Raw genomic sequence first — 14,283 nt, 5'->3', positions numbered from 1 at the left:
TGATATGTATTTAGCTAGTCCTGTAAGTATCTCATTGCTCTAAGTCGACTGTATGAATGTATTATACGTATTTAGCTAGTCCCATAACTATCTCATTGCTTTAAGTCGACTGTATGAATGTGTGATATGTATTTAGCTAGTCCTGTAAGTATCTCATTGCTTTAAGTCGACTGTATGAATGTATTATACATATTTAGCTAGTCCCGTAAGTATCTCATTGCTCTAAGTCGACTGTATGATTGTGTTATATGTATTTAGCTAGTCCCGTAAGTATCTCATTGCTCTAAGTCGACTGTATGATTATATTATATGTATTTGGCTAGTCCTGTACTGTTGGATATTTAGGTTGTTTCCAATTTTTGGCTACTACACACAACTCACTGATAAACCTCCTTGTGGACTCACCATTTTCTGGCCTCCTTTCTGCCCTTTCTATTCCATCAGTTCCTGCGGATGGTGGATGCCTGTGCCAGCTTCCTCACTGAAGCCCTGAACCCAGAAAACTGTGTTGGAATACTGAGACTGGCCGACACACACTCGCTGGACAGTCTAAAGAAGCAGGTTCAGAGTTACATCATTCAAAACTTTGTGCAGATTCTGAACTCTGAGGAGTTCCTTGACCTGCCTGTGGACACTCTGCACCACATCTTGAAGAGTGATGACCTTTACGTGACCGAGGAGGCTCAGGTGTTTGAGACCGTGATGAGCTGGGTCCGGCACAAGCCATCAGAACGACTCTGCTTACTCCCCTATGTCCTCGAGAACGTGCGCTTACCGCTTCTGGACCCGTGGTACTTTGTGGAGACGGTGGAAGCAGATCCTCTCATCAGGCAGTGCCCAGAGGTCTTCCTGTTGCTCCAGGAAGCCAGGATGTACCACCTTTCTGGCAATGAGGTGAGTAGAAGATAAGAGGTGCTATATTTAACCAGTGAAGTAGGGAGTTAGCTAGGGACTTGCAGAGATGCAAGTGAAGCGGATTCAAAAATGCCTGGGCGACAGAGCGACACTCTGTCTCGAAAAAATTAAAATGCTGAGGGCATTAAGGAGAAAACACTGCCTGTTCATTGCTGGGTCGGGCAGTTTCAGAAGCCCTGATTCCCGATCTATGAAGCTGATGCCATGTGTTCAGACAGTTACTGAGTGCATTGGGTGACATGTAGAAATCACCCAGCACCACACCTGGCCCATGCCTCCTCTTCCCAGTTATGGAAGGGTGGCAGGTTGGGGGACACACTGTACACAGAAACAAGAACGTGCCCTGGGCTGGGCGCGGGGGGTCACGCCTGTAATCCCAGTACTTTGGAAGGCCAAGGCGGGCGGATCACGAGGGCAAGAGATTCAGACCATCCTGGCCAACATGGTGAAACCCCGTCTCTACTAAAAATACAAAAAATTAGCTGGGCATGGTGGCGCAGGCCTGTAGCCCCAGCTACTCAGGAGGCTGAGGCAGGAAGATCGCTTGAACTTGGGAGGCAAAGGTTGCAGTGAGCCGAGATCAGGCCACTACACTCCAGCCTGGGCGACAGAGGGAGACTCTGTCTCAAAAAACAAAACAAAACAAAACAAAAAACAAGAACGTGCCCCGTCTAGTCACTATTCCATGGGGGTGCTGCTCTTCCTTGCCCACTCTGGTGAAACGTTGCGTCTCTTGGATATACTCTGACATCACTTTGATTTAGACTCTCACCATCTGAATTTCTGGAAATTTCTCAAAACTCATCTCCCTGCTCCATGTCTGGCCTCCCTCCAATTTATTTACCAGCTGAGAGATGTGAAACTCAAGTCTGATCCTCTTGCTCTTGGGCTTGCCTTCTCCATTGGCTCCCCATCACTTTCAGAATAAAGCCCATACTTCCTGCCTACATTTCCAGAGCCTGGTCTTGCATCATTAACCTCCTGCCTGCTTCTCTAGTGTCCTCTCCAACCTCCTGCTTCTGCTGTAGTCCTAATGCACAGCTTGTGGTTCCCCAAAGTGGATGTGCTTTTTCTGCCTCCAGATCAATATGAATGTTGTTCAAGTGCTTTTCTCTTCTTCTTCATCTAGCTGACTTCTACTCCTGCTTCAAAACTCAATCCAAGCATCACTTTCTCCACAGACTTCTCCTTTTATTTGTTTATTTATTTATTTATGTATTTATTTATTTATTTATTTATTTTTGAGATGAGGTCTTGCCCTGTTGCCCAGGCTGGAGTACAGTGGTACAATTGTAGCTCACGGCAGCCTCGACCTCCCAGGCTCAAGTGATCCTCCCACCTCAGCCATCCAAGTAGCTGGGACTACAGGCATGTGCTACCACACTCGGCTAATTTTAAATTTTTTTGTAGGGACAAGATCTCACTATGTTGCCCAGGCTGGTCTTGAACTCCTGAGCTTAAGTGATCTTCCCATCTCAGCCTCCCAAAGTGCTAGGGTTACAAGTGTGAGCCACCACACCCAGCCACTGTCCATGTTCTCATAGCACTTGGTGCATTGCTCCATCACAGCACCAATTGCTGCATGGAAACGAATTTATCACCTGTAAATATCTCTAGACTGGGAGCTTATAATAGTAGGAAATGTGTCTTATTGCACTTTTCATCTCTAGATCTTAGAAGAGAGTCCTAAGACTACTATATAGTGAATGAGTAATTAGTAAATGCTTGTTGAATGATTAAATTGGTACTATGAATGGTGAATAAACATATTATTTGGATCTACCTGGTTCTCCTTAACAATTCCTGAAGAAGATTTTTCTTTAGAACTTTATAAAGACAAGAATAAATTTAGTGGAGAGGAAGTAATGATATAGGGACAGTTTGTTAACAGTTTGTACACATGAAGATCCATACTTATATCTCACTATGCAATGGTTCTGGGATTAGCTACCAAGCTTTCTTCATTAGGCTATTGGTAGAAGCCTTAGCCAAACATGGCCCAGGAATTGTCTGAGGTTCTTTTGGAGTTTCTCCCTCTTTCTGTGTTCTTTTCTAGTTTTTTTTTTTTTTTTTTTTTTTTTTTTTTTTTTTTTTTTTTTTTTGTGGTCCTTAGATCCACTGTTCATTCATTCACTCTGCAAGCATACTCTTCAATGTTTAGTAGAATTTACCAGAGCCCGGTGTTTTCTTTGTGGAAAGTTTTTAAACTATAATGTATATGTTTTTAATAGATATAGGACTATTTAGGATCTCTGTGTCTTCTAGAATGAACTTTGATAGTTTGTGCCTCAAAGAATTTTTTCATTTAATATAAGTTGCTGAATGTATTGACATAAAGTTGTTCAGAACATTCCTTTATTATCTTGTTAATACCTGCAGAATCTATAGTGTTGTCACATCTCTCATTTCAGATATTGGTAATTTGTGTCGGCCCTTTTTTTTTTCTGATCAATCTGGTTAGAGGCTTACCAATTTTATTGATTTTTCTCAAATGACTAATGTCTAGTTTCATTTGATTTTCTCTATTGTTTTTCTCTTTTCTGTTTCACTTATTTCCACTCTGATCATTATTTTCTTTCTTTCTGCTTAGTTTGGGTTTAATTTACACTTATTTCTCTAGTTTCTTAAGGTGGAAGTGGAGATCACTGATTTGAGACTTTCTTTCTTTCTAATATTGGCTTTCATGCTATAAATTTCCCCCTTAAAACTATGTAAACAGCATCCCATGTGTTTAAGCATGCTATGCCTTCATTTTTTGCAAATAAATCCTGAACACCAACTCTATGCCAGATATGGCACCAGATTCTGCAAAACAGTCTGTGTCTTACCCAGGTACTGCTAAACAGTCTGTGTGTCAGAGAAGATGGGACATTTAACAAATGAAGGGTGATGAGTGGATTGATGGGGGAAGCCTAGGAAACCACATAGGTCTTACTCTATGCTGGATGTCTAGCAGACAGCCTGCATATAATTGCAGACAGGTCTCAGTCTCTGCAACTGCCCTCAGTTCAGCATTTATTCAGTGTCTCCCCTGGAATACTACACAGCCGTAAAAAAGAATGCAATCATGTTTTTTGCAGCAACATGGAGGCCATTATCCTAAGTGAACTGACACAGGAACAGAAAACTACATAATACATATTTTCACTTATAAGTGAGAGCTAAAGTTTGAGTACACATGAACACAAAGAAGGGAACAAAAGATACCAGGGCCTACTTGAGGGTAGAGGATGAGAGGAGGGTGAGGATTGAAAAACTACCGGCTGGGCGCGGTGGCTCAAGCCTGTAATCCCAGCACTTTGGGAGGACGAGACGGGCGGATCATGAGGTCAGGAGATCGAGACCATCCTGGCTAACACGGTGAAACCCCGTCTCTACTAAAATACAAAAAACTAGCCGGGCGAGGTGGCGGGCGCCTGTAGTCCCAGCTACTCGGGAGGCTGAGGCAGGAGAATGGCGTAAACCCAGGAGGTGGAGCTTGCAGTGAGCTGAGATCCGGCCACTGCACTCCAGCCTGGGCGGCAGAGCGAGACTCCGTCTCAAAAAAAAAAAAAAGAAAAGAAAACTACCTAAAATTAAAAGGAAATAGGATCAGAAAAAGTGGCCCCAGAAAGAAAGCTACAGTCAGATGACAATTCCAAGCAGAGACGTGGAAAATTCTGTACTGTGTCAGATATGCTTAATGTCCTTCCCACCAGAGAGAAGAAAAACAACTCTCTTCTCTTCCCTTCCTATTAGAAAGGTATTTCTACTAAACTATTAGAAAGAATAAACTATTAGAAAGAATAATACTGGTCGTGCACAATGGCTCACACCTGTAATCCCAACACTTTGGGAGGCTGAGGCAGGCGGATCACTTGAGATCAGGAGTTCGAGACCAGCCTGGCCAACATGACAAAACCCCATCTCTAGTAAAAATACAAACATTANAAAAAAAAAAAAAAGAAAAGAAAAACTACCTATCAGGTACTATGCTTATTACCTGGATGATGAAATAATCTACACACCAAAGCCCCACGACATACAATTTACCTATATAACAAATCTGCACATGCTCCTGAACCTAAAATAAAAGTTAAAATAAATAAATAGCACTTTAAAACAATTTAAACATAAGCAGTGCCTTGCTCAACTATACTTCCAATATTTTGCTATTTTGTTTCTGCTTCCTATCTTCTAAGTCCTTGAAATGCAGATGATAAAGGCTTTTCTCTGATATAAAAGGTCCCTACCCTGTCTTCTGCACAATTGCTGCAATGAAATATTTTCATTGCCTTTTGTATTTCCAAGGTGCTGGGGGCAGAGTCAGACATTAAAAGCTTTAGATTTAGGAGGAGAGAGAATTCTGACATCTGGAAAATTCTTCAGTGGTGAGAACCTGGGCTTTGAGTCAGGCAGAGATCTGGGTGTTAATCTTGACTGCACAATTTATTTACAGTGTAACCTCAGGCAATTACTTAACTATGCTAAGGCACAGTTCTGATCTGTAACATGGGGATAATAATATCTACCAACTGATAGAACTGTTTTGAGAATTAAGTAATGAATGGAATGCTTAGTACAGTGTCTGGTACATGCTAAGTGCCCCACAAATGGAAGCTATTGTCATTGCCACTTGTTTCCTTTATTGTTGCTCCCTCTCACAATCAATCCTTCTCTGGGGTTAAAATCAGTCTTTTCACTGTGTTCCAGGTTTTTGTGGCCTTATTTTCCCAAATCCTTCTCAAGACACTTTCTCATCCTCATTTTATAGTTTGGGCAACTGAACCAACCAACCAACCACCATGACCTCCTAATTGGCATCTCATTCATTGCCAGTTGATTCCCTAAGAATCCAGTCTGCTCACTGCTGGAGGGGTCTTGGGTTGACTCCTCATGAGAGTAGTATGAGCCTGGAGGCTACTCTGTGAACACACTTATCCCCGTACCCTTCATTTACCAAACTTTAACACTCTTGTCCTATCGTCATCTTTCCCATTTGTTTGTTTGCTTTTTTCTTCAAATAGACTTTCGCCCTTGTTGCCCAGGCTGGAGTGCAATGGCGCAATCTCAGCTCACCGCAACCTCTGCCTCCCAGGTTCAAGAGATTCTCCTGCCTCAGCCTCCCAAGTAGATGGGATTACAGGCATGTGCCACCACCCCTGGCTAAGTTTGTATTTTTAATAGAGACGGGGTTTCTCCATGTTGGTCAGGCTGGTCTCAAACTCCTGACCTCAGGTAATCTGCCCGTCTCAGTCTCCCAAAGTGCTGGGGTTACAGGAGTGAGCCACCGTGCCCAGCCCATCTTTCTCTTTTAACCTTGTCCATCCTCTAAACTGATATTAACAACAGGAAATTTTAGAACACCAAAAGCAAATGTCAATCTCTATTTGATTTGGGAATGGTAGCTGGAACCTTCATTGAAAGGGATATTTGGGGACAGAGGAAATTTGCCTCTTCACTTAATTGCCTCTTAAGTTTTCAGACATGAACCTGGTCTATACCAAAGGTTACTCTGACATGTGTGATGTGGGGAAAGCGGAGTAGAGGCTCCAGGCCAACGATAGCTTTGCTGAAACAATATGCTCACTGTGTCCCCTAGTATAAGATCTGTGGACAGTTGAGCAGTCACTAAGCTGCAATTATCTGCTCTGTTTTTAACAGTCTGAAAATAAACTGGTTATGCCTGATTGTTGCATGCAGTTCATTGGCAAACACTTCCGCATGTCTGCAACAAACTGGCACATCTCAGACTTCAGATTGACGTTTTTATGACATTGGGGCTAATATTTTGCCACATGTAGCTGAACTTACAATGTGGTAGTGGTGCCACCACTTGGCAGCCCCGTGGTGCTGAGTTCTAAGACAGGTCTCGTTACCCAGCCAAGCCCATCAGCTAGATGATTGTGTTAGTTCTCAGTTGCTGCATAACAAATTACCCACAAACTGAAAAGTTTAAAATAACAAACACTTACTATCTAACAGGCTCTGAGTGTCAGGGATCTAGGAGTGGTTTAGCTGGGTGCTTCTAGCTCAGGGTCTCTTACGAAGTTGCAGTAAAGCTGTTGGCTGGGGCTGCAGTGATCCCAAAGTTCAAATGGGATTCAGGCTCACTCACTGGACTGTTGGCAGCCATCAGATCCTTGCTGGCTGCTGTTTGGGAGCCTCAGTTTCTTGCCATGTGGGCATCTTTATAACAGCTGGCCTCCCCCAGAGCAAATGACCTAAGAAAGACTGAGAGAGTAATCAGGATGCAAGCTGGTAGTGCCTTTTATAGCCTAATTTCAGAAGTGATGTATCATCACTTCTGCTGTAATCTGCTGGTCATAGAGACCAATTCTAGAACAGTGTGGAGGGAACCACACAGATGTGAATACCAGGAAGCAGGGGCCACTGGGGCCATCGCGGATGCCTACACCACAGTGATTTAGACTGAGTTACCCAGCTTGCCCATTCATTCACTCATCCATTCACTCATTTTTTTTTTTTTTTTTTTGAGATGGAGTTTTGCTCTTGTTGCCCAGGTTGGAGTGCAATGGTGCGACCTCAGCTCACTGCACCCTCTGCCTCTCAGGTTCAAGTGATTCTCCTGCCTCAGCCTCCTGAGTAGCTAGGATTGCAGGTGCCCACCACCACACCTTGCTAATTTTTTAAATTTTCTTTTTATTTTTAGTAGAGATGGGGTTTCACCATGCTGGCCAGGCTGATCTTGAACTCTTGACCTCAGGTGATCCACCTGCCTCGACCTCCCAAAGTGCTAGGATTGCAGGCATGAGTCACTGCACCCAGCTCTCTTGCTCATTTAATCAATGTTTATAGATGCCCACAAGCTCCAGGTACTATTCTTGGTGCTGAGGATCCACTGGAGAAAAAGGGCTGTTCCTGCCATCAGGGGCCTTACAGTAAATTACAATGAAGCATGAAAAGTGCTGTTGTGGGGGAAATTCAGGGTCATGGGAATGTGTGCAAAGTTAGGAATGGCTTCCTGGAGAAAAGGACAAAGTGACATGGTAAATTACTCAAATGCCTTAAAGGGGTAAGTGGATTGGGGTGGTAGCATGGAAAATTGAGAATAGAATATTATGGGGAGATCCAGACAGCAGGCAGGAAACCAGGAATTTTAGCCAGTAGGAGGACAGCCTTTCATAGGTCAGGACCAAGGGATGAGATGTCAGGACCAAGGGATGAGAGGCCAGACCTGGAGGTCAGGAGGTGAGATCACGGCTAGTCCAGTCCTTGTAGCAGCCTCTCAATTACCCAACAGGTTATTGGGGCAGGAGAGAAGGCATTACAAATAAAATGAGGGGAGCTTCAGAGTGGAGGCTGAGGCCTGGTTCCCAGAACTGAAGAAAGGGTCACAAAGGACTCAATTCAGGGAGGCCAGTACTGTTTTCTAAGCATTGCCCTGCAACACCTAAATCCTCTCTGAAAGAGGGCCGGATAGACTGGTGCTGGAGGTTGTGCCTCAGCTGTGGGGAATGGGGTTTAGGGACAGGAACCACGGCTGATAGCTGAAGAGAAAGTTGCAGAGCAGCAAAGTTTGTCTTTGATGCCATTGCCCAGATCCTGTCCTGCCAGCTTGGTGCTCTCATGGTGCCTCCAAGTTCCCTGGCTCACCCCTTCACCCTTATCCCAGCACCATTCTGCTGTCCACACTGTCAGGGCCAGCCCATTGCCTAGGCTTTGTCCAGTCACACCTATCCCCACTCTGCTGACCCGTAAGGAACTGCCCTGCCACAAACTTTATGGCTATGGTCCAGCCTCAAGATCGGAGGATGCAGAATTCACCGTACCAGGCTCCTAGGCACAGAAAACCAACCAACCAGCCAAAGACTGTTATGGAAAATTAGAGGCTAGGAGTTGGCTGGTCTGATTATTTGTGGCTCTTGGTTGGATTCACTGTTTGAGGGCTCAGTCTTTGCTGCTGTGACCTATTTGTCACCACCTATGGGCAGAATCGAAGTTCTGTAGTCTGTGTTAAATCAGTCTAATTTTGTAGGAAAATTGGCGACTCTGGCCATCTGGGAAATGGTTGCTGCCTCTCTGCCTCCCATCAGCACACCTATGGAACCTTCATCGTGGAGCCCAGGGAATCAATGGAACCAGGAAGGGCAGCTCTTCCTTTTATAACAGTATCAATATGGCATCTACCCCTGCTCCTACAGGCATAATTAGCTGTTGAGGGGCGAGTGTGTGCCAGGTGCTCTGTTCACACCTCTACCTCATGACCTTATGAATGCTCACAGTCATCTGAGAGCATAGAAATGATTACAAGCAGTCTACAGAGGTCATGTTACTTCTCCAAGGTCACATGGCCACAGGTGATAGCACACTGGTACCTTTGACTTTCGAACCTCTGCTCTTTCAGCAGGGTTCAAATACCCATAGTATGGATTTCTTCACTTGTTCAAAGGTCTGAAAAGTCATTTACTGTATGTTGGAACCAGCCTTCCTCTCTCCCTGGCCACACCCTGATTCCTTCTAGTTCTTGTTTCCTGAGTCTCTGAATGCTCTTATGTCATCACTGTCCAGGATGTCTCTTCCAGAAGGCTGATGGTGAGCAAAGTCTGAGGTCTCATCAAGAAATTAAAGCCAAGGGGGAATGGAAAGTAGTCCACAATGAAATTCCAGGATTTAAGGTTTCAGACTAGGCAGGAGAGGAAAGGCAGGAAGGGCATCTGATGGTACATAGACCCCGATCTCTTAAAACAGCAGCAAAAACAGGTAACATTTACTGAGTACCTGTTATGCACCAAGCCCTGGGTGAAGCACACTCTATACATTATCCCATTTAATCCTCACAACACATGTACGAGGTAGTTACCTCTAATATCCCCATTATACAGATGATGAAACTGAGGCTCAGGGAGGTGAAGTCACATGGTCATACCATGGCAGATGTGGGAATTGGACCCGGCTCCTAATGGCTGCATAGCCCGAGCTCTGAAACTTTGTGTTGTCCTGCCTTTGTGTACCCACGTTAATTTCCAGATCATTTCGGAGCGCACCAAGCCCAGGATGCATGAGTTCCAGTCTGAGGTGTTCATGATCATCGGCGGCTGCACGAAGGATGAACGGTTTGTGGCAGAGGTGACCTGCCTGGACCCCCTGAGGCGCAGCCGCCTGGAGGTGGCCAAGCTCCCGCTAACGGAGCATGAGCTGGAGAGTGAGAATAAGAAGTGGGTGGAGTTTGCATGCGTGACATTGAAAAATGAGGTCTACATCTCAGGTAAGCAGGAATCATGTGAAGCCACAGCAAGCCTCAGTAGCACTACATATGTTCCTGAGTGGTAGCCAGGCAACCATCCGAGAATTACTGTGAATTGGCAATGATCTGGCTCTGACTGAGACAGGATATGGACCCAGGAGCTCAGGTGGTCTTATCTTGGAGGGTACATTGCTCCTTAATAAACACCAAACTGAGCAGCATTGTGCTATTCTTTTCTTTTCTTTTTTGAGACAGAGTCTCGCTCTATCGCTCTGGCTGGAGTGCAGTGGCACGATCTTGGCTAGCTGCAACCTCTGCCTCCTGAGTTCAAGTGATCCTCCTGCCTCACCTTCCCGAGTAGCTGGGATTACAGGTGCCTGCCACCATGCCCAGCTAATTTTTGTATTTTTAGTAGAGACGGGGTTTCACCATGTTGGCCAGGCTGGTCTTGAACTCCTGACCACAGGTGATCCACGGGCCTCGGCCTCCCAAAGTGCTGGGATTACAGGCGTGAGCCACCTTGTCTGGCCAGCATTAATAGAAAACCTGGAGAGGAGGCAGACAAGTCCAGTCCTTCACGGAAAAAGAAGAGGGAAAGTGGTAAGGGTTTATTCAGTGTCTGCTATAGGCATAGGCCCCTGAGCTACGCAGTGGGAATTCAGTAATGAGTAAACATGTCCGCTCTTCCCCCAAACCTGACCCCTCCCGTGTTTATTAGGTTGTGCTTGGGTATACTTCAGTAGGACCCAATACTTTTTCATTAGGAAAATGTTTGCTTCGGTATTGATAGTTACTTTGTGTCTGTCTTTCCCATTAGACCTGAAGTTCCATGAGGGGTAACACTATAGCCCCTGTACCTAGCACTGTGCCTGGCCTCCGGGTAAATGTTCAGTAAATATTTATTGAATGACACAGTCTCAACCATCTTTACTGAGTGGTAGATACATTTATACTTTAATAACATTTAATTGTTTGCCTCTCATATCAGCTCTGTAAGATAGGGGTTTTTAGGGTAGGAGAAAACAGAGGCACAGAGAGATTCTTGAACATACCTAAGGTCGCACACTGGTAGGTGTCAGGCAGGACTTCAACCCAAGTTCTGAGCCTAACGTCCACGCTCTCCCCATCACACCAAAAGCCACTTGGCTCTCCCTGGGACCCTAAGGAAGGAGACAAGCTTCCCTTCCCCTTTCTTAGAGGCTTTTCTCCAATCTGAACTTGTTGAGAGGAAAGCGGCACCCCAGAGCGTGTTTCCTCCAAAATCAAGGACAGGTCGTCCTTTGGATGCGTTCATATCGTTGATTAGGTTCTAGCTTTCTTTTCATCTTGCAGAAATTTTTTTTAATTTTTTTTTTTTTTGTAGACGGAGTCTAGCTCTGTTGCCCAGGCTGGAGTACAGTGGCACGATCTCGGCTCACTGCAACCTCCGGCTCCCGTGTTCAAGCGATTCTCCTGCCTCAGCCTCCCAAGTAGCTGGGATTACAGGCGTGTGGCACCACATCTGGATAATTTTTGTATTTTTAGTGCAGTCAGGGTTTCACTGTGTTGGTCAGGCTGGTCTTGAACTCCTGACCTTGTGATCCACCTGCCTCAGCCTCCCAAAGTGCTGGGATTACAGGTGTGAGCCACCACGCCTGGCCTTAATTGTTGTAGAAGATCCAAACAACGCAGAGCAAGTAAAGTAAAATACGGCAGTTTCTCTGTGCCATCACAATTCTATGGGTTTTCATTTTTTACAAAAATTATTTTCTATTTGCTCAGGGTAAATAATTTTAGCTGCTGTTACAAATCCTAAGTCTCAGTGAATTAACACAATAGTATGCAGGGGTCAGGGGGAGGGTGGTCTGCTCCATTCAGGTACTCAGGGGCCTAGGATCCTGCCATCTTGTGACACTGCTTCTTCCTACATGTGGACTTGATTTAGGGATGAGAAAAACGCTGAGGGAGTTGAGAAGTCACACCTGCTCACAAAAGCCTCAGCCTGGAAGTGCCATTGATTTTGCTCACGCTCCATTGGCAAAAACTAGTGACATGACCTCCCTTACCCTCCCCTCACCCCATCTAGGTGCAGGGGCCTGGGAAATGTAGTTTAGCTATGTCCCCAGGAGGGATCAACAGGTGTGGTCATCATAGTCAGTCTTTGTCACATATACTACACGTGTTATTTCCTTCCTTCCTTCCTTCCTTCCTTCCTTCCTTCCTTCCTTCCTTCCTTCCTTCCTTCCTTTCTTTCTTTCTTTCTTTCTTTCTTTCTTTCTTTCTTCTCTCTCTCTCTCTCTCTTGTTTCTTGAGATGGAGTCTCACTGTTGTCCAGGCTGGAGTGCCATGAAGAGGTCTCAGCTCACTGCAACCTCTGCCTCCCGGGTTCCAGCGATTCTCCTGCCTCAGCCTCCTGAGTAGCTGGGACTACAGGCACATGCCATCATGCCTGGCCAATTTTTGTATCTTTGGTAGAGAGGAGGTTTCACCATGTTGGCCAGGCTGGTCTCAAACTCCTGACCTCAGGTTATCCACCCACTTCAGCCTCCCAAAGTGCTGGGATTATAGGTGCCCACCAACATGCCTGGCTAATTTTTGTATTTTTGGTAGAGACGGGGGGTTCACCATATTGACAGGCTGGTCTCAAACTCCTGACCTCAGGTGATCTGCCTGCTTTGGTCTCCCAAAGTGCTGGGATTACAGGCGTGAGCTACCGCGCCTGGCCTAATTTTTTTTGTATTTTAAGTAGAGACAGGGTTTCACCATGTTGGCCAGGCTGGTCTTGAACTCCTGACTTCAGGTGATCCGCCCACCTCAGCCTCCCAAAGTGCTGGGATTACAGGTGTGAGCCACTGTGCCCAGCCCACATGTTATTCTTTTGTCATAAATTTGTTGTTCACTTTTTAATGATACAAGCAACACCTGAAAGCATGCTTATTATACACAGTTAAATCAACAGAAACTTGTACTTCAATTAACAATATCATCTGGACATGACGACATGTTGGTTTAATGGATATACATATTAAGTGATATAGTTACTAATGCAAAGCACATCATGGGAGCTTAATTACGCTGGCCAGTATTATCACTACTGTTATTCTTTTTACCAGCTATATGGCAGTCTACCAAATGGATAAACCATAATTTTTTTAGCTTTCTTTTTTTTTAATCTCCTTAAAAAATACTGCAGTAGGCATTTGTAGACACATATTTTTTCATACTTGTGCTGCTACTTGGAAAGTCTTCTGGAAGTGGTCATATGTGAATTGAGAATTTTGTATATATTGTGAAATTGTCCTACAGAAAAGTTGTACCAATTTACAGTCCAATCAGTGATGAGTGACAGTGCCCGTTTTCTATATCCTTGCTCACGATTTCTATTATTAGTCATTTAAATTTTTAATAGACTAGAATGTTTGAATTTATACTCCTAGGTCATTAGTGAGGTTGAGCATAGTTTATATATTTACCAGATAATTGGATTTATTTTTTTAAATTATCTGTTCATACTCTTTGACAGTTCCTATCAGTTTTTGTCTTTTTCTTACTAATTTTTTGGAGCTCTAATTATATATCCTTTGCTATTTGTGTTGCAAATATTTTCTCCTAGACTGTGGCTGTTTTTTAGCTGTATATTTATATACTTGTTTTCTTTCCTATACAATTCCACATTTCATGTCATGCTTAGAAAACCCCTCCTAACCCCAAGGCCATTAACATAATATCCTATACATTCTCCAGTTACTTCTATAGCAGTAACATTTGAATTTTATTTTAAATGTAATGTAAAGTAAGTATCTAACTTAATTTTTATCCAAATGAACAACCAATTGTTCTAATAACATTTATTTAATGATCTGTATATATTTTAGTCTGTTTCTGTGCTCTTGTTTTTAACTGATCAGTTTGTCTAGTACTGCACTGTTTGTATTAGGTTAGCTTTTTTGTATATTTTAATACTTGATAAGGAAAGCCTCCTTCTTCACTTTTCTTTTTCAGAAGTTTCTTAGAAATTTTCCAAACTTACTCTTCCCAGTGAAATTTAGAATTATCTCATCAAGTTCCCCCCAAAAGTCCTGAAGGCACTGAGTATATAGATTAACCTAGGGAGGGTTGACATCTTCACAATAAGGTGTCTTCTCATTTATCATTTATGCACACCATAGGCTTTCTCGGTTTTTTTTTTTTTTTTTTTTTTT

At 44.0% G+C, this 14,283-nt stretch overlaps 1 protein-coding gene across 1 annotated transcript in view; it reads left to right on the top strand.

The window, feature by feature from the left end:
- The window catches only part of KLHL6 (kelch like family member 6), a 78,752-nt gene that overhangs the window by 56,129 nt on the left and 8,340 nt on the right, over positions 1-14,283 (top strand). Inside the window, exons 3-4 of the mRNA XM_017860637.1 lie at positions 445-894; positions 9,886-10,123. Coding sequence (XP_017716126.1) covers positions 445-894; positions 9,886-10,123 — 688 coding nt within the window. The remainder of the gene's footprint in view (positions 1-444; positions 895-9,885; positions 10,124-14,283) is intronic.

The sequence above is a fragment of the Rhinopithecus bieti genome, unplaced genomic scaffold, assembly GCF_001698545.2.
Source record: "Rhinopithecus bieti isolate Rb0 unplaced genomic scaffold, ASM169854v2 scaffold_55189, whole genome shotgun sequence".
Taxonomy (NCBI): Eukaryota; Metazoa; Chordata; class Mammalia; order Primates; family Cercopithecidae; genus Rhinopithecus; species Rhinopithecus bieti.
The sequence above is the reverse complement of the archived record's forward strand: the minus strand, read 5'-3'. Positions and strand labels throughout refer to the sequence as shown.